The sequence below is a fragment of the Somniosus microcephalus genome, chromosome 6 (genome assembly GCF_052327205.1).
Source record: "Somniosus microcephalus isolate GS21.2 chromosome 6, FLI_Smic_1.0, whole genome shotgun sequence".
Lineage (NCBI taxonomy): Eukaryota > Metazoa > Chordata > Chondrichthyes > Squaliformes > Somniosidae > Somniosus > Somniosus microcephalus.
The window spans coordinates 100,944,703-100,972,144 of record NC_140992.1 but is presented as its reverse complement, the minus strand read 5'-3'; the positions used below and the strand labels follow the sequence as shown (position 1 = coordinate 100,972,144).

The following is a 27,442-nucleotide window of genomic DNA, read 5'->3' as shown; positions in this document are numbered from 1 at the left end:
GGATCCCAGAAATGGCTTTTATCTGAAAAGGACCTTACGCTGGAAAAGGCTTTCAGCATTGCGGTATCACATGAAGCAGCAGCACGGGGCGCTGCAGAGATACAACAGAGACCGCAAGAATATGGCACAAACGAAATGTCATATAGAACAGAGAAGTGCTATCGCTGCGGCAGAACAACACACGACCAGAATGATTGCTGGTTCAAAGACAAAGTGTGCAGACAGTGTGGAAAAGTAGCACACATAGCACGAGTCTGCAGGTCGGGAAAGAAAACCAGCAATAAGAAACCTACCAAAGAAAAGTACAAGAAGGTACATAAGATGATGGAGAATAGTTCAGACGAACAAAAGAGTGATAACGACTCCGAAAGCAGGGAACTGAGTTGTCTGAAACTACATAATGTGATCACAACGGAGGATCACCGAACCATTTGGGTCACTCTCAAGATAGCAGGAGTCCAGGTAAAGATGGAATTGGACACAGGATCAGCCCTAACAGTCATAAGCCGATGGGACTACGAGTGGCTATTCTCACACATACCCTTGAGAGACACAAAAATTAATTTGAAGACGTACACGGGGCAAAAAGTCTACCCCAAAGGAAAAATAAGGGTGACCGTTATATATAACGGTAAGGAAACACCAAAAGTAGACCTGTATGTATTGCAAGATGGAGGACCACCATTACTGGGACGTGAATGGATCCAGAAAATACAACTGAATTGGCATTCCATACAGGCACTGACTGTGGCTGACAAAAAGGATGATGACGTCACACCTGGGCGACTGTCAAAGATCCTAACTGACGAGAAATAAATGTTTCAGCAAGGACTCGGAACACTAAAAGGCATGACAGCGATGATTAAAATTGAAGAAAATGCAAGCCCAAAATTTTTTAAGGCCAGACCTTATGCGATCCGCCCAGCCATCGAAGCAGAGCTGGAGAGTCTGGAACGTTCAGGTGTACTGTCCAAGGTAGACTGCAGCGAGTGGGCTACACCCATCGTCCCTGTGATGAAAAAGTCATTGAGCAGCACGCCTGGGGAACCAAGGAAGGTTTGCATCTGTGGGGACTTTAAGGTAACAGTGAACCCGGTCCTTCACACCGTACAATATCCACTTCCGCGGATTGAAGATATTTTTGCCTCGCTATCTGGAGGGAAACGCTTCACTAAGATTGATCTGGCCCAGGCGTATCTGCAAATGGAGGTAGAAGAAGCATCAAAAAAATACCTCACAATCAACACCCATAAAGGTCTCTACCAATACAACCGGCTGGTATTCGGGGTAGCATCAGCTCCGGCTATTTGGCAGAGGGCAATGGAACAAGTCCTGCAAGGGATCCCAGGGACCCAGTGTTATTTGGACGACATCCTGGTCACGGGCAAAAATGACAGTGATCACCTCGCCAACCTGGAGCAGGTGTTCACTAGATTGCAGGAATATGGGCTCCGAGTTAACCACCCAAATGTGAGTTTTTTAGAAAACAGACCTCGTATTGTGGCCATGTTATCGATAAAGAGGGGTTACATAAGTCCCCAGAGAAGATTGAGGCAGTAGTCAAGGCTCCAGCACCGGAAAATGTGTCACAACTGAGGTCGTTCCTCGGGCTGGTAAACTACTACCATAAGTTCTTGCCAAATTTGTCTACAATACTCCACCCACTGAACACCCTACTGCAAACTTGGGTGCCATGGAAGTGGAGTGACGAATGTAGACGAGCTTTCCAGAAGAGCATAACACTAATCACATCGAAAGAGGTATTGGCCCATTACAACCCAGCATTACCAATTCGGTTGGCATGTGATGCGTCACCCTATGGCATTGGAGCGGCGCTGTCGCACAAATTCTCGGATGGCTCAGAGAGGCCAATAGCCTTTGCGTCATGATCACTAACCTCAGCCAAGCATAACTATGCCCAGATTGACAGGGAGACCCTCAGTCTAGTGTGGGGAGTGAAAAAGTTCAATCACTATCTGCACGGGCAGAAATTCACCTTGCTGACTGATCACCAGCCTCTTGTCTCCATTTTTAATCCGAAGAAGGGCGTTCCGGTGATGACTGCGCAACGACTACAAAGATGGTCACTTTTTCTAGGGGCGCACCACTATGAGATCGAATATAAGGGCACAAAACAGCATGGAAATGCTGATGGGCTATCACGCCTGCCACTGCCTACTGCGGAGGAAGCACCAGCAGTGGATCCTGTCGAAATATTCCATTCGACTATAGTTGAATACCTACTGGTAACTAACGCTTGTATCGAAAAGGAAACCTGAAATGACCCAACACTGTCTCGGGTATATGATTTGACAGTGAAGGGATGGCCAGCACATGGCGACTCACTGTTGCCAGCATTCTCAACAAGGAGAGAACAGCTGTCAGTGTGCCGGGGGACCTTGATGTGTGGATCCCGAGTGGTAATTCCACCCAAGTTAAGGGATAGAGTGCTCAATGACATTCATGAGGGTCATCTGGGAGGGGTAAAAATGAAAAGCCTAGCCAGGGCTTATGTGTGGTGGCTGGGAATCGATAAACAAATCGAGGACCTGACCAAGAGCTGCTCAGGATGCCAGAAAGTCCAAAATGCACCACCACAGGCCCATCTACACCCATGGAAGTGGCCCTCATCTCCATGGCAACGGGTGCATATTGATTTTGCTGGTCCATTCATGGACTCAATGTCTTTAATAGCCGTGGATGCGCACTCAAAATGGCCTGAGGTGATCAAAATGTCCTCCACCACCACGAAGAAAACTATTGCAGTCCTACGGACCATTTTTACCAGGAATGGCTTGCCAGAGCAGATTTGCTCCGACAACGGACCACAGTTTGTGTCCGAGGAGTTCCGGAGGTTCTTGAAAAAGAATGGGGTAAGGCATTACACACCGCCCCGTATCATCCAGCCACAAATGGATTGGCTGAGAGGTTCGTACAAACCTTTAAGAAGGCAATAAAGGCTATGTACAATGACAACATTCCACTGCAGCACATGGTGGACAATTTCCTGTTCGCCTACCAGAATGCGACACATGCAGTCACCAACCAGGCCCCAGCCATGATGTTCTTTAACCGAAGGTTAAGATCTCACCTGGATTTGCTCAGACCAAACATACGAAGAGATGTTGAGAGAAAGCAATTCCAGCACATCCATGAGAAGCCAACAAGGAGCTTCAATGTAGGGCAACCAGTCTTGGCCCGCGACTACCGAACAGAAAAATGGCAGCCAGGAACGATATGCACACGGTAGGGCCCACTAATGTACACAGTGGACGTTGGGGAGAGCATCGTGAGACGCCATGCTGACCAGATCCTAGAGTCACAGGAACAAGTCAACCCCATGCCTCGCCCATACGTACCTGGTGATGAACCCGACGTACAGGTCGCATCTACCCCAGAAACAGTAGCATCAGAAGCTGATGAACCAACCGACGACAGGGGGCCAGAATCGCCTCCGCACCAAGAGCAAGACACTCGGGAAAGGCGCGATCCAGAAACGATCAGGAAGCCTCCCCAAAGACTGAATATATAAATAGACTATTTTCAGCTAATGTTGCATGTTAAAAGTGTTAATTGTAATTAGTTTGATATTTAATTGTTAAATGAGTGTTAGGGTACTGTTAATCTAAAAGGGGAGGAATTGTAATGTATATACCTTTAAGGGGGGAACTATCTTTTACAGCTCATGTATACTGCAGTACCGGCAGTGACCACACCTGTATATAGCACTGAGTAGTAATCTGTACAGGTCAGTTCCCGTGTGAGCCACGTTGAGTAAACACCTGTTATACTGTTCTCCTGCAGTCTGTGTCTTATTATACACAGACACAACATTGGCGAGTAAATCAGTGAGGTGTAGAAGCAGCACCGACACTGCCAGTTCAAAAAAATTAAATTGTGTGTTTGAACCTTCCTTGCGCTTGTGAATTTTGTGATGAGAAGGAATCTTGTGTAAAATGTAGAAAAGCAGACATTAAAAAGAAAAATGATTTTTGAAAACTTTCTTTGCTCTGCAGACAGTTATTGCTTCATCATTAGTCACAATCAACATCATCTTCATCCCCTCTGCTTCCGTTGGGAAAGCTTTTCCAGAAGTTTCTGCACTCGATTATCATTCGGATCTGAGCAGATCCATTTGCCTTTTACTCTGAATCTGAAAAGGAAAAGACTAGATTTACTTACAGGGCTAACTATGTATGACACAGGCTCCTAATAATGGTGTATATTGCCAGGCTCCAGAGACAGACAGTGTTCTGAATACTTACACCACAGCTTTAATCCTGCAGCGACAATCATTTTCCTGTATGTTGTATTCCTCGATTCTGTTGAAGCGAGGGACCGACTTTGAGATATTCCGGCAGCAGCTTTTCCATGTTGGAGTAGGAGCTGGGAAACAAAGATAAAAGGCTTGTGATTCACTGCTTTAAGGAAAGAAAGGGAAAAGCCTGGAGTATATAAATTAAGGCCAGACTGATGGGATGAACATTTTTTTTGTCCGCTGGGTTGTATGTGTATTTGTATCGACTCAAACCAAATCCCAGTGAGCACGAGCCCACAGCACAAAATTGCCGTCCTTCAGTGTTAAACTGACAATCGCACTCAGACTACAGGAGGGCTGGTGTGGCACAGCAACATATGACACATTGCTGCAGCAGGGGGTATTCTTCTGAGGCGGAGGCACATTGCTGGATTAGAGTAGAGGGAGGTTTACCCTGCAGCTAATTGTGCCTTACCTGACTGCTCGATACTGGCACTGGGCGCCTGAAATCTGAAATTGTGCCGTTTTCCAGTGCTAAATTTCCCTCACATTGACAAAAAATTCATTTTAAAAAGTGATTGTTTATTGCTTAAGATAAAAAATCACGGGATTGTGCATAATATTCTGGCATGGATAGAGGATTGGCTATCTAACAGAAAGCAGAGAGTTGGGGTAAATGGTTCATTCTCGGACTGGCAATCAGTAACTAGTGGTGTTCCACAGGGGTCAGTGCTGGGTCCCCAGCTCTTTACAATCTATATTAACGATTTGGAGGAGGGGACCGAGTGTAACATATCAAAGTTTGCAGATGATACTAAGATGGGAGGGAAAGTAGTGAGTGAGGAGGACATAAAAAACCTGCAAGGGGACATAGACAGGCTAAGTAAGTGGGCAGAGATTTGGCAGATGGAATACAATACTGGAAAATGGGAGGTTATGCACTTTGGCAGGAAAAATCGTAGAGCAAGTTATTATCTTAATGGCAAGAAACTGGGAATTACTGAAGTACAAAGGGATCTGGGGGTCCTGGTGCACGAAACTCAAAAGGTTAGTATGCAGATGCAGCAAGTGATTAAGAAGGCCAATGGAATGTTGGCTTTCATTGTTAGGGGGATAGAATATAAAAATAGGGAGGTATTGCTTCAGTTGTACAAGGTATTGGTGAGACCGCACCTGGAATACTGCATACAGTTTTGGCGTCCATACTTAAGAAAAGACATACTTGCTCTCGAGTCAGTACAAAGAAGGTTCACTCGGTTAATCCCGGGGATGAGGGGATGGATATATGAGGAGAGGTTGAGTAGATTGGGACTCTACTCATTGGAGTTCAGAAGAATGAGAGGCGATCTTATTGAAACATATAAGATTGTTGTAGTGTATGTCTCCGTCTACCTTTAAGAAAACCATTGTATGTAACCGTTCACCTTTAAGAGAACTATTTTAGGTGTGGCACTACTTTGTTGGCTTCTGTATACTGTAATACCGACGGTGGCCACACCGGTATATAAGTGCTGTGTCAGGACTATTTGGCAGATTCACCCTGACCTTCGAATAGTAAAGTCCTGTTTTAAGTTACTCTTGGAGTCTGTGCATTAATTAACTAAACAACCCACAGACTTTACAATTGTGAAGGGGTTGGATCGGATGGATGCGGGGAGGATGTTCCCGATGATGGGTGAAACTAGAACTAGGGGGCATAGTCTTAGAATAAGGGGCTGCTCTTTCAAAACTGAGATGAGGAGGAACTACTTCACTCAGAGGGTGGTAGGTCCATGGAATATGCTGCCCCAAAAAGCTGTAGAAGCTACATCATTACATAAATTTAAAACAGAAATAGACAGTTTCCTAGAAGTAAAGGGAATAAAGGGTTATGGGGAACGGGCAGGAATTTGGACATGAGTCTAGGTTCGGATCGGTCATGGCCCTGTGGGTAGCGGAGTGGGCCCAGGGGCCATGTAGCCTGATCCTGCTCCTATTTCGTGTGTCTAATTCTGTTAGATTCAGGAGATGGTTCAGTGATAGTAGATTGGCGGTTAGGATCAGATCAGCCATGATCTTATTGAATGGCGGAGCAGGCTCGAGGGGCCGATTGGCCTACTCCTGCTCCTATTTCTTATGTTCTTATGTTCTTATGTTCTTAATGTGCACATGTGTAGATACCTAGGCTAGCGGCATTTAAAAAGGAAATCTAAACTGAACATCCTTATAATCAATCTGGTGACTCTGCTTAACCAATAAAGATATACTGAGCATCAAACATTAGATTAGTGATATCCTGTTGGTCATATTACTAATCATTAATTAAAGATTCCCAACTTGGATTGTGTTCAGCTTTAAGGAACAGCACTTAGAGTTAGTGTAGGACAGATGGAGGTACAGGATGCGCACTCATCTATCTCCACACTGTGCTGACGATTCTACTTGTCAATCTAAGACAACATTTGCATATGTAGATAAGCACATTAGAGCATCTGAAGTTTTAATGTTAGCTATGGTTGTCAAATGTTCCTTCAGAAGCGTCATGGGCTGGTCAGTGGTGATACCTCATTACAACAATTGCTAAAGTTTCAAATAGTCCTTGGTGGTTTCATGAAGATAATTACTGAACGCAAAGTGTACTAGAACCACAAAGACCAGTACCAGGCTATCAATAAGTTAATTAGTCGAAAGGTAAAGATGGTGCAGTAAACCTCCAGCACTATTCCAGTCGAGAACTCTACGTTAATGTGGTTGTTGTGGGTTTTGTCGGTTTAGAATCAGTGTGCTTCGAAATACACGGTGAGGTGTTGTAACCATGCTAACCATCTCCAGCCAGTAGTAATTATAATTTTATATCAAAATTGCTCTTCCAGTAACTCGAGACTGAATAGTGTTGTACACGATTTTATAATAAATACTTTAACCCCTTCAGCTACTTTTCTCACATGATTTAGTCATTGTTTCAATCGAATAAACTCAATATAAAAAATGAAACCGCCAATGAACATAAACATGGACTGGAATATATTCTGCAACTTTTGGGAAAAATATATCGTGCTAGTTCACTTAAAAACTATTGAAGTTTGCTTATATGTTCAGTACAGTCCTGTAAACTACATTGTTACACGTACTGCAATTTGGTGACCAACAACTTTCAAATCCCACTCAGAGACGGGCAATCTGACAGGATTCTGTAGAATCTACAAGTTGTTCCTCCTTAAAATTTACTTAAATGATGAGTTTTCTTAAAAGTAGACAGTAAACAGAACTAAGTTACAATGGGATCTCACTCACCTGCTAACATAACCAAGGTGAAGACACTGAGACAAATCAGTACCACAAGAACTTGCTTCATTTTCTCAAACGGTTTCCTCGCTGGTGGGACTTGTTTTGATTTCTTTTTGGGTTCAATAAAGACTCATTTCTGAAAGAGAATGTTGTTTAATCTAAAGTCTTGTTCAAGACTTTCTACAGCTTTTTACAGAACACACAATGCTGTGATGCATCTAGAATGAAACTGAAAGTAAAACTCCTCTGGACTGCTTGTCTCTCACATGACCTCTGCTGGTCAGGCACAAGTAATCAAAAACACAGACAAATATGCTGTAAGGCATAAGTAATCAAACACAGACAAACATCATCATTATTTGCTGATATCCTTACATCTCCCTTTCTTAAAACAAAAGTATTTTACTTTTAACTAACAACATTTAATGAACTTACATCATCATTATCATGATCAAGGTTTTTTACCCTTGCTTTGTGTGTTCACATGAAATATGTCAATACACTAGAACTTGAAGAAAGAATAAGATAACATTACTTCCTTCTTTAACAATAGTCCTTAAATTTGCTCAATGAGTCTCTCAGGAGGCTTCACGTGTCTTGAGGATTTTCTGATTGATTGTCCTTGAATCTGAGTTGTTGCCTCAGATGATTGGTTCTCAGCTGTGTGAGCAGGTTGTTCACCAGTATCAGTCTCTTGACCTGCTGTGGCTGGTCCCATGAGAAGATCTCGACGATTTCTTCTCAGAACAGCACCCTCATCTGTCTGAATGGTGTATGATCTTGGTTGAACTTCATTCAGGACAGTTCCCTTCTGAGTCCATGTGTTTGTTTTGTCTTTCAACCTTACTTGGTCACCAGTGTGGAGTTCAGGTAGGTTTTGTGTTCCTCTGTCATAGTAGTTCTTTTGCTTTTCTTTCTGTTGCTCTTTGAACTTCTTCACTTTCTCCCCCTCTTTTGTTTTCAGGAGGTTCTCCGGGATGGGTAGGTTTGACCTTAGCCGACGTCCCATCAGGAGTTGGGCTGGTGACATACCACACTCGAGCGGCGTTGTGCGGTATACAAGCATGCTTTGGTAGAAGTCAGTTCCACTGTCTTTTGCCTTGTACTTCAGTCTTTTCACTGTGTTTGCGGGCTCTCCTGGGTCAACAGCTCTGGACAACGTGTCTGCTGTATACATCAGCTTACCGGTGTGTACGCAACATTCAGTTCATCATAGGCTGCCTCTCTTTCGCTTTCCACAACGAGGACTCTCTTTACCAGGTTCAGTCTCTCACAGGCTTTTAAACCTAGTATGGCTTGCACATCCTTAGGCACCACGATTAATGCTAGTGTGTGCTCTCTGTCCTTGTGTGTTACTTTGACAATGCATTTTCCTTTCACTGGTATATCAGTACCTGAGTATCCGGTCACTTTCACTTGTATTCCATGTAACTTTGGTCTGGGTCTAATTCTCTTAAAATCGGCCTCTGATATCACATTAACTTGTGCTCCAGTATCCAATTTAAATGGAATGTGTATGTCATTCACTTTTAGTGTCAACATCCAGTCTCTTTCTTTTTTGTTTTCAGACACAACATCTACATTGAATCCCTCTATCTCGCTTTCATCCACTGTATGGACCTTGCTTTGTTGCGCTTGGTTCTTACAGCAACGGGCATAATGGTTGTTTTTGTTGCATCTATTGCATGTTTTACCATATGCTGGACACTTTCTTGGTGGATGCTGTGTACCGCATCGACTACATGACTTCCGATTGTCTCTTTCATTTTCGTTTGCTGGCCACGTCTCTTTTTTCACATTGGCGCTCTCTTTGTTAAACGGTTTGTATCCGTTCTTTCTCACTGCATCCACGTTGCAGCTACTGTCACTGAACAGCTCCTTTGCCTGCAACTTCACAGTCTCTGTAACCCTACACAGTGCTATGGCTGTTCCCAGGTCTAGATCTTGCTCTCTTAGCAGTCTTTCCCTTAGACCATTATCTGGAATACCACTCACCAGTCTGTCTTTTATCAGCGAGTCTGTGAGTCCCCCAAATTCACACGATTTGCTCCAGTTTCTCAGTTCAGTCACATACTGATCAATAGTCTCGCCGATTTTCTGTACACATGTGAAAAATTTGTGCCTCTCAAAGGTCACGTTGCGTTTAGGTATGCAGTAGGCCTCAAACTGTTCCATTATTTTATCTAGCTTCATTTTGTCTCCATCAACAGCAAATATGAAATTATTATATACCTCCAGCACTGCATCACCCACGACATGTAAGAACACGGACGATTTTTGTTGATCACTTTTCTCGTCAGCTCCGATTGCCGCTAAATACAACTCTAAACGTTGTTTGAACCTTCTCCAATTTTCAGCCACATTACCTGTTAATTGAAGAATCGCCAGTGGGTGTAAACCTCCCATGTTTTCACTTCGTTAGCTATTCTCTAATGGTAAGCAACGATGTTCTCTTTTGGCTTGCTAATCTGTGGAGAGCTGATTTCGCTTACTTGCCACAACTGCTTTCACTGTCCCATCGAGTTGCTAACTTCAGATTTTTTCTCTTTCAGCCACTTCTGACATCATGTTTTGTTTTCTTTTTGGGTTCAATAAAGACTCATTTCTGAAAGAGAATGTTGTTTAATCTAAAGTCTTGTTCAAGACTTTCTACAGCTTTTTACAGAACACACAATGCTGTGATGCATCTAGAATGAAACTGAAAGTAAAACTCCTCTGGACTGCTTGTCTCTCACATGACCTCTGCTGGTCAGGCACAAGTAATCAAAAACACAGACAAATATGCTGTAAGGCATAAGTAGTCAAACACAGACAAATATCATCACTATTTGTTGATATCCTTACAGGACTGATCCGAAAATCTAAATTTTCTTTGAATCGCAGCTTGTATATAGCCTCTCAGATGGTCAGCTTCCCTCCTACATTCCATGAGGGGAGGTGGTGATGGGGTGGTGGGTTTACTGTGCCCCTGTGGAAACTCTGATAAGGTGACCAGATTGATAAACCCGCCCTGTTCATATTTTTAGCTGTTTCCTTTACATTTCTGTTCACATGGACCAACTATTCACAGAAGGCATATGCTTTGTGGCCATCACTGAACCGCATTTATTTCTTTCAAATTACAGGTTGTTTTAGTTTTGATTGATGGCCAAATCTCTCTTATCGTACTCAGAAAAGTTGCTTCTTCCTGCTTGAATTGATTTCTTAATTTTCTGCAGCTTTCTTTGTCAGTATATCTTATTAGCATATCTCTTCGCCTCATCTAAACCACAGAACTGCCTCCAAAGGGCGACACAGAACAAACTGACAAAGCTCTCGTATTCATTGTAAAAGTATGACCATCAGGTTAGAGAAATAATGTTAGTTCTTTGTAGCAAGGTCAACTGATGTTTAGAAGTTAGATGCCCACATTGACTGACTTTCATGTCATGCAGTGGAACGTCGATTATCCTGTAGCATGTACAGTATAAGGTTGACAAATAATTGAGGCTCCCGCTGACCCAATCTTGCCCGGCCTAAAGTTTCATCCAAGGTGGGTAAAAGACTTGTCCTGAGCCAAACCTATGTTGAAGCCCAATGCAAAAATAAATGACCTGATTCATAGTTGCGGCCCAATGTGGATAGAAGTTGGAGCAAAGCGCAGGATAAAGACCCAAAGTTATAGCCAAGAATTTAAAAATCCCAACTTGATGCTGCATATCCCACTTGTCGAGTGAGCAGACAATAATGAACAAGGATAATGAGAACTTTATTATAATTGCACCAGGAGGGAATCACTCATTATCCTTGTCAATGAATACAAAGGGAAATCTTTACATATTATTACATTGTATTACAGTACAGAAACAAGCCATTAGGCCCAGCAGGTCCATGCCAGTGTTTATGCTCCACTTGAGCTTCCTCTCACCCTTCTTCAGTTAACATATCCTTTTATTCCTTTCTTCCTCATGTGTTTATGTAACTTCCCCTTAAATGCATCTACGCTAGTCATCTGAACATTCCACGTTCTAGACACTCTCTGGGTAAAGAATTTACACCTGAATTCCCTATTAAATTTATTAGTGACTATCTTATATTTATTTTCGAGAACTGTCAATTCATATTTTAATTTGAAGAACAATATAATTAAAAGTATTCAATTGATTGGACTAAGAAAGGATGGATTGGATTATATAGGATAACTTCTCTATAACTGTGTAGAGAGCTGTACACTTGGAGTGTTGCAAAGTACAGGGGTTTTAAAAGATTGTTCCTTGTATGTGTTTTCTGTTGTAAAGGGAGCCATGGACAGTGTGTTAGATAATGTGGGCCTCATGCTATGGATCTAGGTGTGTTGCTTTTCGAACACTGCTTCCATTGGCAATATGAGCTGACCATGTACATAACGCGAGTCCACTTCCTTAATACAATATCACAGTGCTCCTGGCATACAGCGCATGGATCATAGGGGTGTGTTATTTATTTCTGGAGGTTTTGAGCCTCCAGTTTGCATGGGGAGAGTTTTAACGTTGAAGAGCGCATGGATTTTGGTGCGGGTGGGGCGTTAAGTTCCCCAAAAATGTCAGCGTGTCCGGAAGTCGGCTCCAATCCTGCCGACTTCTGGGATTAAATCAGACGTGTTTGACTGGCTGCGTGTAACCCACTCAGGAGAGGTGGGTTAACAATTTAAATATGCAAATCGCTCCATTTTCCTGTTATTTCAACCCCCTAACAAATTTAACGGTGCATTCACGGGTTTCCCGGGCTTCCTAAAATTCACCATTGAATCCAAGGTGAGAACAAAAGCAAATTCATGGGACTCATTAAAATTCAGGCAGATACTGCAATCAATACTCAGTGCTTACATCTGCTTTCTTACCGATCACATGGAAAGGGTTTGGTCACAATACCTGTGGTGAGAGGTTAGTTTCTGCATGTTGGACAATTGAGACTCAGGTCAGGATGGGTAGCGTCTTGGCTGCCTTAAATTGGACATTGGACAAGGATCAAGATGACCATCAGGAGCAGCAGCAGCCTACTGTTTAGAGTCCTGCAGATTTTCAGCAAAGAGGTGAGCAGCAGAATAGTGGAGGTCGCAGGAGGCACTACCCACATAACAATGTGTACAGGCAGAAGCTGAGCTTCCTTGACCTGTCAGAAGAGCAGTGCCTCCGGAGGCTGAGGTTGTCGCGTCATGTGGTAGCAGAAACCTGCAGCCTCCTAGAAGAAGACCCGCTGGACCTGGTGGCCAAGCATTACTAGTGGCTGGCAAGAAGATCAAGGGACAGTAAAGATGATCGCGGAGGGTTGGGAGAAGATTGTGGAGGCCAGGGAGAAGTTCAGGTGGGGCCCATGGAGAAGGCCATAGGGAAGAGATCACAGGCAGTGGAGGACATCGGGAGGGACTTGGAATGCTGAGAGGGTTGGTGTTCGATCAGCGGGGCATTTAACAGGGTAGCTTGGGAGTCCGGGGGGAAGCACTCCTGCTTCTCCTGGACAACAAGCAGTGCTGGAAAGGCACTTACATGTTCCATCCAGCAGTGCTCACCTCTCTTCTGCTGCCAGGTTTCCTGAGGCCCGGGAAACCGGCCAGCCAGTGTTAAAGTTGGGAGCCGACCATGATGTTGCAGAGAGGAAAGGAGTTGCTGCTGAAGTGCAGCATCGCCAACTGATGTGGCTTCCATTCAATGGGGTATGGTGTGTGTCCATGTTGCGGTCAGGAGTGTAAGGGGTGGTGTGTGGGTTGTTTGTCAGCTTCAACTCTGACTCCTTTGAGCGGTTTGAATCGTACCCACTCCCTTTTGTTCTTATTTGGACTTATTTGGGGGCTGTAATGAACTTGCAACAGGCACCTGGGTTGGTCAAAAGAATTCAGATCTTCATTTTTGAGACAGGAAAATATACAATACAATAAAACTTATACTCTAAAAGGGTGGGGAACACTCAGAATATGTGAGGGAGAATTACAATAGACAAAATCCCTTACCCTCCCAACCCCACTATCCTAACTAGTTTGAAATCCAGAGGACCAGGAAATGCTCACCAAATGACTTTCTTGACAGATTGTAGAGGTTCACGATTTCGGGGTTCTCCTTAGTTGTGACGGTTGGGGCCTGCCGTACACCGGACATGGTAGAAGATGACACCTGCGTTGGGTCTTCATTTTGGGTTTGACCGGTGATGCGGTTAGGCGTGCAGTTGGATGCATTGGGTGAGTACCAAATTTTCTTTGGTGTAGGGGGTGGTATGTGGTGGTGTTTGGTGCGTGTGCCCAGTCACTTATGCCTCTGACTGTTTATGAGCGGTTCGAATCGCTCCCACGCCCCTGGGTTCTAGACACCGGACTTAGGTACAGGCTTCTGCCTTGGCCCGGACCTGTGGCAAGCTGTTCGCCACCAGGCAATGGAGCCAATGGGCCAGGGAATCCCTGTTCAGGAACGTTCGGTCTGACGTCCCCGGGCAGGCCTTCCGGTACACCGGCCACAGCCGGTCCGCAAAAGCCTGTGGGGTTTCCCCTGGGAGCTGGATTGTCTTCTCCACGCGGGAGAAAGGACTTCCCTCATCCATCCTCATGGCCTCCAGAACCGCATCTCTAAGCTCCTCGTACCCGCTCTACCCCCTTTTACACTCGTCAGAGAGGGATTGGAGGAGACTACCCTCCAGGGAGAATAGCAGCATCTTGGCCTTCTCAACGTCATTGCAGTTGTTGACGCTGGCTGTCTGCTCTATTTCCCTGAAGTGGATCGAAGGGTCTCCCTTTTCGGAGAGCTTCGGGATATGGTTGGCCATAACCCTAAGCTGTTGGGTGTTGAAGGGTAATACGAACTGGTTTTGGAGGGGCCCCTCATTGTCGCCATTGGCGGGTGGGCCAAACCTCCTATGCCGTGCTGAGCACATCGGTCCCGGCTCCGACCTCTCTAGTGGGGTTTGCTTTACCTCTTCCTCCACCTCTGGCTCCACTCCCGGTTCCACCCCCCCTTGCTGTCAAACCTCGCTGAAACTTGGCGCTACGGGTGGTGGTCGTGAGGTCTCCTCTCTCTCAACCGGGTCATCCCTAAGCACTATCGGTGATGTTGGAACTGTCCTCCCCTCGTTCCCCATAAAATCTGCCTAGCCTGCCTTTGGGCTTATGAGGCATACCATGCCTTTTGCCTTCCGGAGGGCCCGGCTCAGATTTTCTATCCTCTCTCTACAGGGGCCGTGGTCTGCCTCCTCAAACCGCTGTTCCCTCGCTAACTTGTAAGTGGCTTTTACCTCCTGCACTTTCTCTTCCTGTTCCCTGATCTGCCTTGCCAAGCGGGTGTTTTTCTCCCGCAACCTTAACTCATTTCCCTTGGCCTCGGTGACTTGGCACCGTAGGTATTCCAACTGGGCCTTGTGTTCTCCCACTAAATGCACTCTCTCCTGATTCAAAGCCTGCAAAGCTACTAATAACTTCTCCCCTGTGAGAGCCTTATCCTGGATCTCCAGGGCTGACTCCCTTAACTCGACTGCCTGTGCTGCAACGAGCCTGTCCAACAGCTGGACCTGCTTTTTAAAACACATCAGCCAAACTGCCTTCTCTAAGGACTTCTTGTGTTCCTTTCCCACTGTCCACTTAGCTGCTGCATCTACCGGACGCCCAGCCTTTAACCGAGTGGTGATCCACTTTTAGTGATATTCACCTTGCTAAACACATAATCAGAAATCCTTTCCTCAATCATGGTTTGCTCATCCGAACCATTGTCTACTGTATCGCAACCCTGTTGCCGGTGTCCTGCCATGGTCGCCATTTCTGTAGGGGGTGGCGTGTGGTGGTGTGTGGCGCGTGCGCCCAGTCAGTTATGGCTCTGACTGTTTATGAGCGGTTCGAATCGCTCCCACGCCCCTGGGTTCTAGACACCGGACTTAGGTACGGGCGGCGATACAGAAAAGACTCGAGTAGACAGGTGATTTGGATGTAAGCAAAACCAAGATTTTATTAAACAGAAAAATAACACGGTCTTACGAGAAGTTACCAGTATAAAATTACAGGCAAATACAAATAACTATACTTATACAGGGAATGGGGAACACACGGCACATTGAGGGAAAACAACTATCTTAACAATCCCCTTATCCTTATTCCACCCCCTGTACCTAACTAGATTAAGCTATGAGAGGCCAGAATTTATGCTCACCAATCAAAGATCTGCTGGATTCAAACAGCGGTGGGGCTTGGGGTTCGCTCTTTGTGCTCTCTGGAGCCTGCCATCATCACGTGGTCTCCGGGTGCTGCAAGGGCATTGTCCAGGTACGAGTACCCCAAAGTTAAAGTCTCTGCTTGGGTACTTTACCTTGCAGGGATGATGGTTCCTCTTCCTCGGTCGGCAGTTGAAGTTTGCGTGAAGATAGTCACAGGTCAGCTGAATTGAAGGCCCGATCATTCGAAGCTTGTCTTCAATCGTCTTCCCAATTCGTCTTCTCAATTCGTCTCGCCTCCTCGCCTCATCACGTCCCGCCTTGCCTGGCCTGGATTGTCCGTGTCCGCCCGGTGCAATGCCGGGCATTCCTGATGGAGTGGGGAAAGGCACGGGCAGAGGCAAGGGGGTAAGCGCAGGATGGGGGAAGAGCAGCAGCCACGAGGGCGAGGAGCAAGAAGAAGAGGCCAGAGAGAGAGAGATTGCTACCCGGGGCCTTCAGTTATACTCCTTCAGATGGCCCTTATCTGCGCCCCAAATCAGGTTAGTTCTTTGTCTTAATCTTGGCGGGCTATTTTAAATAATGGTAGCAATCTACACTAACTGTTTTTAGATGGCCGGTAATCACATCTACTGGCCTGATAATTGACTTGTTTTGTTATTAATACATCTTGATGGGCCTGTCCAGCCTCGATGGCTTCTTTAAGCTGTTCCTGATTATTTATGCAAACTGCTTGATGGCCTTAACTATAGGCCTAACTGGGTTTTGATCTGTCTCCGATTTGGCCTAATACATAATTCAAAGTCCTGTCTGGTTTTCAAAATGCAAAGTCTCTCTTCACAGAAACTGTAGCTTTGGTTTTGATTTCTCCACGAGCTGCCTGTGCAACAGAGTCCACGTTTTAAAATCTCACAGACTTTCTACCACGAGGCACGGACGCCATCTTGGGTACCCCTTTTAATTAAAATGTCCACGCAGGGTACCTTTTATTAATAATAACCTTTGGGGAAATGTAGAAATTTTGCAAATCTTACACTCCCCCCGTGATACTAAAACTTGCTTGAAGTATCATTCTTACCAGGTGAGCAAAATTTTTCTGACCCTCCATAGTCAACCTTCCCCTGTAATTACCTATCTAATACACCCACGACACATGCACTTCCCATTCCGTGAAAATGTAGTGTACATAAGCATAGATAGGATAAAATTACAGTGTTTACACACATGGAGGGGTCCAACACCCCTGCACCACTTGGTACACACACATCTTTATTAAACGCGTCGCGAAAAAAAACAGGAAAAAAAACCTTTATTAAAAATAACAAACACAAACACTGCCTGTGCCGCAGAGTCCAAGTTTTAAAATCTCACAGACTTTCTGCCACGAGGTGCAGACACCATCTTGGGTGCCCCTTTTAATTTAAATGTCCATGCAGGGTCCCTTTGATTAATAATAATCTTTGGGGAAATATAGAAATTTTGCAAATCTTACATTGGTTAGGCTAAGTTTTAGGATCTTTGTGTCAAAATCTTACCTAGGGGTAAGTCAGAATGGCTGTAGAGTGGAAACACGTCTTTGATTTTTGAATTTTCGGTGGTTGGTTTCTTGTTGGTCGCGATGGCCCAATATTACCTGGTTGGTGGTAATATTGGTAGTTGTTGGTTTCTTTAGGCCTTTGGTTGCTGCGACTTTCCTTTTCCTTCTGTTTCTTCAAGTCTCCGCTTCTGATGAACTTGATCTTACTGATGAGCTGATCTGTACTGTACGAACTTGAGCCGACTGTCTGATGATGAACTGACTGTTTTTCTGAACAAAGCAGGCCTCAATTATACTGGTTTGAGGCCTGGCTTATCTGACCGCCAAATCTTGGGTTTCTTTATTAAATTTGGCGGGCTCATTATTTTTAATAGGTTTTAAAACTTTAACGAGCTTCGGGGATGGCCCATCTACTCTTAACGAGCTTCGGGGATGGTCCATCTAACTTCAATTGGCCTTTAACTGGTTTCGGGATTGCTCTGAAACTAGTTTAAAAATGTAAAATGTTTGTAAATCTCTTTGATAGGTTTTGGACTGCTGTTTGATTGTTGTTTCCTGTTGGGCCATGTTCTTTCCTTTGTGTTGCTGTGGGCATGTACTGTTTTATTCATGTACTTTGTGGCTCTGCAATTTTTGGCGGGAACAGGTTTTATTGTCTTTATGTAAAGGCTGAGGTGGCCCAGGACATTCTCAGACGGCCCAATATCCAAACTCGGGGGCCCATCCCACCTTCCCTGTGTCACGGCTTTTCGCAAGTCTGAACATGCCTTTTAAACCAGCCAAATCTTCCTGGGGTTTTGATTTTTAAATCCTTTTGGCCCAATATTCATTCAAACAGTCCAATATCTCTTCTTTCTTGGTTTGGGGGAACTGTGTAATTTTGCGAGCCTTACAGGAGGATGGAGGCAATGAACTCACACATTTTACGGTGAGCAGTCCAGCGAGGGCACTTACCAGTTGTCTAAGAGCCAACTAGTGATTTCTCCCCTTGGTGGCTGGGGTGGAGGAAGTATGGAGGTCAAGACAACTCCAAGATAACATGCCTGGTGAGGGATGTTTGGAAGCTGTGGTAGATTTGGTAAGACAATACTGGAATGAGGAAGACCCACTATGCTCCATTGCACTGTTCATAATTGACCAGCCCATCTGGCTCACTAGAGGGGTACACCTGCCACTAGGGGCCGGAATTATTTCCACGTGGTTCCAAACATGGTGATGCTTAAGGCACCAACTTCTTATCCAATCTCATATTCTACCACAGATTCAGATGGCTTTTAGTTAATTAGAGGAATTTCAGGCCCAAGTAAACCTGTACTGAAGAGAGTTGTATTCCCTACTTTGACTTTATTGTCCACAAAGGCGTTGAGTGTAACTGAGGAGCACTACATCTGAAAGGGAGAAAACTGACTGTGTTTTTCCTCCCGGAAGTTATTGACATGACTCAGGCACTGACTGGCTCTTGCACCATAAGATTCTGAGGGAAATTGGAGCAGAGCTGCAGGCCTGGGAAGCTGTAACTGCACTCCTGGCTGTTGGCATCTGGGCTGCAGTTGGAGAGCTGGAGACTGTTGTGTCTGTATGTTGATAGAGACACTGAAGACAGGAGTTGGTTTCATAGGCGTTTACTAAACAAAGTCTGGAGGGGAACTAACTGATACAACACAATATACAGGCTTATATAGCCCGAGTGGCCATTACCGGCATTACAGTGCACATGGGGCTCTTAAAGGCACATACACTACAGAGGCGGATTGCCCCGAGTGCTTCAGATTATTCTGGGGTGGTGGGACTGCCAAAAGAGTATTTCAAGTTTGCTTTCTAGGTCTCCAGACTCTCCTGAGGAGTCCTGCAAATTCTCTGGTTAAAGCGAGAGCAGGACCACTCAGGGATGAAGACCGGGGGGCAGGTTCTGAACGTGTTCCTGCACTTGCTCACCCAATAAACATACCAAGAGGAAGAAGGAAGTGGGAGGCTGGGAATATCTTCTCCCGCATCATTAAAGCACACAAATATAAAGAGATATCGGCCGGAATTTTATGGGGACCCTGCGGGCGTGATCGGAGGCAGGTCAGGTGGGAAATTTGAAATAAGTTGGAGCAGGTCAGGAACCCGCCGTCATCCTGCCCCAACGCTACTTTCCCTCAGGTGCGTTTGCCAGTGCGGCAGCAACCCGAACAGCAGAGATGGGCAACCTAATTCAAATCATAATCAGCTTGTTGTCAGGCTCTTAGGCGCCTTTTTCAGCGTACCTTTCAAATTTCCCTGCATGACCACGGGGATCACGCAGCCCGGGAGCCACGTCTGTCAGCCTGAGGTGGGAGTTGAGTGGCTATTGATCCAGCTGATTAGTTGACTGCATGAAATGTACTATAAAAGCTCCCACCTCACAGCTGATCAATTTTCTAAGGCAGAAGCTGTTGCTGATTGCATTGCTAGCACAAATTGAGCTTTCTGCAGGCTGCAAGAGTTTCCAGAAAAGTCGCCATCCAGTGTCACCTCATTGGTAGAACCTCTCTCACCATTGACAGATTGCTTCTGTCAACTTTACTTGACCTGCCATCTATTCCATCAGCTTTGGTGCAGATTATACTGAGCCCCAACACCAGCAGCGCCAGGCACACCAGCAGCACCAACAACAACACCACCAATCTTCTCCTCAACCACCCGATGCTCCACAGGACAGAAGGCATCAGCGCAGGGCTGCACCACGCAGGAGGCTATACCCCGACACAGGGTATACAGGCAGAGGACCTGAAACGTTAACTCTGTTTCTCTCTCCATAGATGCTGTCTGACCTGCTGAGTGTTTCCAGCCTTTTCTGTTTTTATTTCAGATTTCCAGCATCCGCAGTATTTTTCTTTTGTATTTATATAGCGCTTTTAATGTAGTAAAACTTCCCAAGGCGCTTCACAGGAGTGTTTTCAGAGAAAATTTGACACCGAGCTACTTAAGGAGATATTAGGGCAGATAACAAAAAACTTGGTCAAAGAAGTAGATTTTAAGGAGCGTCTTAAAGGAAGACAGAGAGGTAGAGAGGCAGAGAGGTTTAGGAAGGGAATTCCAGAACTTAGAGCCTTGCAGCTGAAGGCATGGCCACCAATGGTGGAGCGATTAAAATCGGGGATGCTCAAGAGACCAGAATTGGAGGAGTGCAGATAACAATTTAATCGTTCACTTATCTCATTGCTGTTTTGTGGAACCTTGCCGTGTGCAAATTGGTTGCTATGTTTACCTACAATACAACAGTGACCACTTTGGGACATCCTGAGGATGTGAAAGGTGCTACGTAAAAGGAAGTCTGTCTTTCTTACTTGAAGCGTTAACACATAATTTATTTCTTCTCGGTTGCTTACAGACCTGTTGAATGTTTGGAGCATTTTTTTTTGCTGTTATTCCAGAGCCCACCAGCATTGGGAGATTATTAGGACTGTGATCCATGATGGCGCACCGTATACCCAAGAAGTAACATGTTTCAAACTATGTCATGTTTAAAACCAGAAAGAGTGATTTATGTTCCTGATGAGTGAGGTCTGGCAGGCCTGTGCATCATTCTACTCTCCAAACAATCAAGCTTTTTTAATGACATTGTCAATATATCACAACATTACCAATGTATATTGAAGAAAGCTCAATGTAAAGTAATTCTGGAGTGGAGGGTGGACAATTAATCAATACGTTGATGTACTTTTCAATTAGTGTTTCGATAAAAAATTGGATTTACACAGTGTTGTTTTCGCAGGTCCTTAGTAATTCCTTTTTACTTTAACTTTTAACTAAAATAATAGCTGCGCTTGTCTAGTGCCGTATCATGTCAAAAAAGAAAAAAAGAAAGATTTGCATTTATATAGCGTCTTTCACGACTGGATGTCCCAAAGCACTTTCCAGCCAATGAAGTACTTTTTGAAGTGTAGTCACTGTTGTAATGTGGGAAATGCAGTAGCCAATTTGCGCACAGCAAACTCCCACAAACAGCAGTGTGATAATGACCAGATAATCTGTTTCAGCTGTTGATTGAGGGATAAATATTGGCCAGGACACCGGGGATAGCTCCCCTGCTCATCTTTGAAATGGTGTCATGGGATCTTTTACATCCACCTGAGAGAGCAGACGGGGCCTTGTTTTAACATCTCACCTGAAAGAAGGCATCTCCGACAGTGCAGCACTAGAGTGTCAGCCTAGATATTTGTGCTCTAGTCTCTGGAGTGGTTCTTGAACCCACAATCGTCTGACTCAGAGGTGAGAGTGCTACCACCTGAGCCACAGCTGACACTCTGAACTTCTCAAAGTGCTTCACACGTTATTTTTGGAATACATCGTCTGCTGCTATGTAGGCAAACATGACAGGCATTCTACACAATACAATACAATTCAATTTTATTTGTCATATATGCAGCAGGCGTGTGTACTGCACAATGAAATGTTGATTTTTACGAGTCCTCCCAACATTGGAATAAATATGGTATAACAATGATAAAACACTAATAGAAATACAGTAATAATAAATAAAGCCACAGTAATAAATAATAATAAATTATACGTTCATGAGTTTTATGGCCTGGGGGTAGAAGCTGTTTCGAAACCTGCTGGTACGAGACCGTATGCTTCGGTATCTCTTACCGGACGGGAGCAGGGCAAAGAGGTTGTGGCTGGGGTGGCTCGCGTCTTTAGTGATTCTCAGGGCCTTCCCCCGGCACCTCTCGGGGTAGATAGCCTGGACAGCAGGTATCAACATCTCACAACAGAAGAAGGACTTGCTAATCTATATTTATTGCTGGTGTTGGTTGAGGAAATATTCTGGGCCGGGAAACCGGGACAAATTCTTTAACTAGTTCAATGGGATCATTAACATCCACCAGAGCTGGCAGAAGTGATGGCCCTTATCAAAGTCACAAATGACATCCTATGTGACTGTGACCGTGGTAAACTATCCCTCCTTGTCCTTCTCGTCCGGTCAGCGGCCATTGACACAGTTGATCACACTATCCTCCTCCAAAGGCTGGCCTCCATCTTCCAGCTGGGTGGAACTGTACTCGCCTGGTTCCATTCTTATCTATGCAGTCGCAGACAGAGAACGCTCAGATGCTCAGTTTGGCTCTGCTGGGACCAATCAGCTCCAGACCTCATTAAAGCCTTGGTCCAAACGTGGTCCAAAGAGCTGAATTCTAGAGGTGAGGTGAGAGTACTGCCCTTGACATCAGGGCAGCATTTCACTGAGGGTAGCATCAAGGCACCCTGGTCAAATTGAAGTCAATGGGAATCAGATGGAAAAATCTCCACTGGTTGGAGTCACACCTAGCACAAAGGAAGAGGATTGTGATTGTTGGGGGCCAGTCATTTCAGCCCCAGGACATCACTGCACGAGTTCCTCAGGGTAGTGTCCAAGGCCTAACCACCTTCAGCTGCTTCATCAAAAACCCGCCCTCTATCATAAGGTCAGAAATGGGGATGTTCGCTGATGATTGCACAGTGTTCAGTTCATTCGCAACTCCTCAGATAACGAAGCATTCTATGCCTGAATGCAACAAGACCTGGCACCCCATTCAGGTTTGAGCTGATGAGTGGCAAGTAACATAGAAACATAGAAGCATAGAAGATAGAGCAGGAGTAGGCCATTCGGCCCCTCGAGCCTGCTCCGCCATTCAATGCGATCATGGCTGATCATCCAAGTTCAGTACCCGGTCCCTGCTTTCTCCCCATACCCCTTGATCCCTTTAGCCTTAAGAAATATATCCAACTCCTTCTTGAATATATTTAATGAATTGGCCTCTACTGCCTTCTGTGGTAGAGAATTCCACAGGTTCACCACTCTCTGGGTGAAGAAATTCCTCCTCATTTCTGTCCTAAAAGGCCTACCCCTTATCCTTAGACTGTGACCCCTGGTTCTGGACTCCCCGACCATCGGGAACATCCTCCCTGCATCTAGTCTGTCCAGTCCTGCTAGAATTTTTAAAGTTTCAATGAGATCCCCTCTCATTCTTCTAAACTCCAGCAAGTACAAGCCCAATCGACCCAATCTCTCCTCAGGCTGCTTTGGGAAATCGAAACTTAAAATGCATTTCTGTGCAAAAGGACTTTTGTGTTGAAAAACCAGACAGCTAAGCAAACATTGAATATGCATTTCGTCAGATTGGAACAGATCAACCCAGTTAGGCCTAAGCAGGAGGTCATTAGTTTGTCCGCATAAAAAATCAGAAACCGCTTAACATAGAAACATAGAAGCGGGGAGCAGGAGTAGGCCATTCGGCCCTTCGAGCCTGGTCCGCCATTCAATGAGATCATGGTTGATCATCCCAATTCAGTACCCTGTCCCTGCCTTCTCCCCATATCCCTTGATCCCTTTAGCCTTAAGAAATATATCCAAATCTTTTTTGAATATATTTAATGAATTGGCCTCCACCGCCCTCTGTGGCAGAGAATTCCACAGGTTCACCACTCTCTGGGTGAAGAAACTCCTCCTCATTTCAGTCCTAAATGGCTTACCCCTTATCCTTAGACTATGATCCCTGGTTCTGGACACCCCGGCCATCATAAGCATCCTTCCTGCATCTAGTCTGTCCAGGCCTGACAGAATTTTATAAGTTTCGATGAGATCCCCTCTCAATCTTCTAAACTCCAGTGAGTATAAGCCCAATCGACACAATCTCTCCTCATACGTCATTCCTGCCATCCCAGGTATCAGCCTGGTGAATCTTCGCTGCACTCCTTCCATGGCAAGAACGTCCTTCCTCAGGTAAGGCGACCAAAACTGCACACAGTACTCAAGGTGCGGCCTCACCAAGGCCCTGTACAACTGTAGCAAGACATCCTTGTTCCTGTACTCGAACCCTCTTGCTACGAAGGCCAACATACCATTTGCCTTCTTAACTGCCTGCTGCACCTGCATGCTTACCTTCAGCGACTGGTGCACAAGAACACCCAGGTCTCTTTGCACTTCCCCTTCTCCCAATCTATTGCCATTCAAATAATAATCTGCCTTCCTGTTTTGCCACCAAAGTGGATAACCTCACATTTATCCACATTATAGTGCATTTGCCATGTTTCTGCCCAATCACCCAATCTGTCCAAATCGTACTGGAGTTTCACGACATCCTCCTCACAGCTTACCCTCCCACCCAGCTTTGTGTCGTCTGCAAATTTGGAGATATTACATCCAATTCCCTCGTCCAGATCATTAATATATATTGTGAACAGCTGGGGTCCTAGGACAGATCCTTGCGGTACCCCACTAGTCACTGCCTGCCACTCGGAAAACGACCCGTTTATTCCAACTCTTTGCTTTCTGTCCGCCAACCAGTTCTCTATCCAAGTCAATACCTTGCCCCCAATCCCATGTGCCTTAATTTTGCATGCTAATCTCTTAGGTGGGACCTTATCGAAAGCCTTCTGAAAGTCCAAATACACCACATCCACTGGTTCTCCCTTATCTATTTTACCAGTTACATCCTCAAAAAATTCCAGTAGATTAGTCAAGCATGATTTACCTTTTGTAAATCCATGTTGACTTTGTCCGATCCTGTCACTGCTTACCAAGTGCTCTGCTATTACATCTTTTATAATAGATTCTAGCATTTTCCCCACTACCGATGTCAGGCTTACCGGTCTATAATTCCCCGCTTTTTCTCGACCACCTTTTTTGAATAGTGGGGTAACATTAGCTACCCTACAATCCATGGGCACTGTTCCAGAGTCTATCGAGTTCTGGAAGATGACCAGCAATGCATCGACTATTTCCAGGGCCACTTCCTTAAGTACCCTGGGATGTAGATTATCAGGCCCTGGGGATTTATCGGCCTTTAGTCCCATCAATTTTCCTAACACCATTTCCCTACAAATACTGATTTCTTTCAGTTCCACCCTTTCATCAGGCCCTATGTTCCCCAGCATCTCTGGGAGGTTATTTGTGTCCTCCTTTGTGAAGACAGAACCAAAGTATGAATTTAGTTGGTCTGCCATTTCTTTGTTTCCCATTATAAATTCCCCTGATTCTGACTGTAAGGGACCTACGCTTGACTTCACCAAGGCTGGACAGGCTGATTAAAATGCATTAATGACAATACAGCCCGGACATCGGGCCATTAGGTGCGATAAATGACCATCTAAAGCCAGTTAGTCTAGATTGGTATAATCATTTAAAACAGCCCGCCAAAAGTGATACAATGGACTGACTTGATTTGGCGCGAAGATAAGGGGCCACCGAAAAGAGTATAACTGTAGGCCCTTGGTAGCTGGACACGCTGGACTCTTGCTCTGCTCGCTGCTGGACCCTGACCTCTTGTCGGGCCTTGGGCTGCCGCTGCCCGTACTCGTGCCCTGGCCTCGTGGTGGGTTCTCTTCTCGCTCCCCGCATTGGGTTCTCAGCAGTCAAGGACATCCATACCAATCGCGGGAGAAGGGAACGAGACCCAAGTCCAAAGTCACCCAGGACACCCGGGCCACAAGAGAGGGCAGAGGAAATGAGGCGAAATGAATCGAGATGAAGAGTAAGGTAGACCCGACAAAAAGCAGAGAAGGGCAGCAGAAGACACATTAATTAAGACCGAGTGCCAAGTTAAAAGCTGGCGCTTGGGGGAAGAAAATATGTAAGGACAGTGAGACTAAGTTGGCTAATTGAACACTGCAAATGAGCTGGCGTTAAACGCTGCTGTCCACGCCATAACGAATATACTGGCATTCTAAGAATGGGTAGAAAAATCTAAGCATTGAAGACTGCCAACCGTCTCGCTGACGCAACGTTACCGGCGACGACCGCCCGAGAGAGAAGAAGAAGAGAACCCATCGCGATGAGACGACGACGGTAGCTGAGGAGAAGAAAGGTGTGTCACAGCAACAGCTCCAGCACCGCGCCCTGAGACCACGTGGCAACGGAGTACCCCAGAGGACAGGAGACCAGACCTCAAAACTTGCAATTGCTAAAACAACAGGCTTTGCTTTGGATTGATGAGCATGAATTCCTGGCACTCATAGTTTAATCTAGTTAGGTATAGGGGGTGGGATAAGGATAAGGGGATTGTTAAAGTAGTTGTTCTTCCCTCGATGTGCCGTGTGTTCCCCATTCCCTGTATAAGTATAATTATTGTTTTATGCCTGTAAATTGTTCTCTACCAGTAATTTTCTCATAAGACTGTTTTAATAAAATCTTGGTTTTCTTACACCAAACCACCTGTCTACTTGAGTTTTCTGTATCGTCGCATGTACCAAGTCCGGTGTCTAGAACCCAGGGGCGTGGGAGTGATTTGAACCGCTCACAGGCAGACAGGGGCATATCTGACTGGGCTCACGCGCCACCCGCCACCCCCTACAGAAAATGGTGACTGTGGCAGGACACCGGCAACAGGGTTGCGATAGAGTAGACAATGGTTCGGATGAGTAAACCATGATGGAGGAAAGGATTTCTGATTATGTGTTTAGCAAGGTGAATATCACTAAGAAGTGGATCACCACTCTGTTAAGGGCTGTGCGTCCGGTAGATGTAGCAGCTAAGTGGACAGAGGGAAAGGAACACAAGAAGTCCTTAGAGAAGGCAGTTTGGCTGATGTGTTTCAAAAAGCAGGTCCAGCTTTTGGACAGGCTCGTTGCAGCACAGGCAGTCGAGTTAAGGGAGTCAGCCCTGGAGATCCAGGATAAGGCACTAGCAGGGGAGAAGTTACTGGTAGCATTGCAGGCCTTGAATCAGGAGAGAGTGCATTTAATGGGAGAACACAAGGCCCAGTTGGAATACCTACGTGCCAAGTCACCGAGGCCAAGGGAAATGAGTTAAGGTTGTGGGAGAAGAACGCCCGCTTGGCAAGGCAGATTAGGGAACAGGAAGAGAAAGTACAGGAGGTAAAGGCAGCTTACAAGCTAGCGAGCGAACAGGGGTTTGAGGAGGCAGGCCACGGCCCCTGTAAAGAGCGGAAAATAAAATCTGAGCCGGGCCCTCCGGAAGGCAAAAGGCATGGTATGCCTCATAAGCCCAAAGGCAGGTCAGGCGAATTTTATGGGGAACGAGGGGAGGACAGTTCCAACGTCACCGGTAGTGCCCAGGGACGACCCGGTTGAGGGTCAAGGGATCTCACGGCCACCACCCGTAGCGCCAAGTTTCAGCGAGGTTTGGCAGCAAGGGGAGGTGGTGCCAGAGGTGGAAGCGGAGGTGAAGCAACCCCCGCCAGAGAGGTCGGAGCCGGGACCGATGTGCCCAGCACGGCATCGGAGGTTTGGCCCACCCGTCAATGGCGATGATGAGGGACCCCTCCAAAACCAAT

At 45.6% G+C, this 27,442-nt stretch overlaps 1 protein-coding gene across 1 annotated transcript; it reads right to left on the bottom strand.

Annotated features, from left to right (window-relative positions):
* Positions 1-4,056: 4,056 nt before the first annotated feature.
* Positions 4,057-7,592, bottom strand: LOC147115960 (eotaxin-like). The gene is made up of 3 exons (XM_085989479.1): positions 7,532-7,592; positions 4,266-4,386; positions 4,057-4,153 (listed from the first exon to the last, which is right to left on the bottom strand). The coding sequence occupies exons 1-3, from the start codon at positions 7,590-7,592 to the stop codon at positions 4,057-4,059; spliced, it is 279 nt and encodes a 92-aa protein (XP_085845605.1).
* Positions 7,593-27,442: the final 19,850 nt, after the last annotated feature.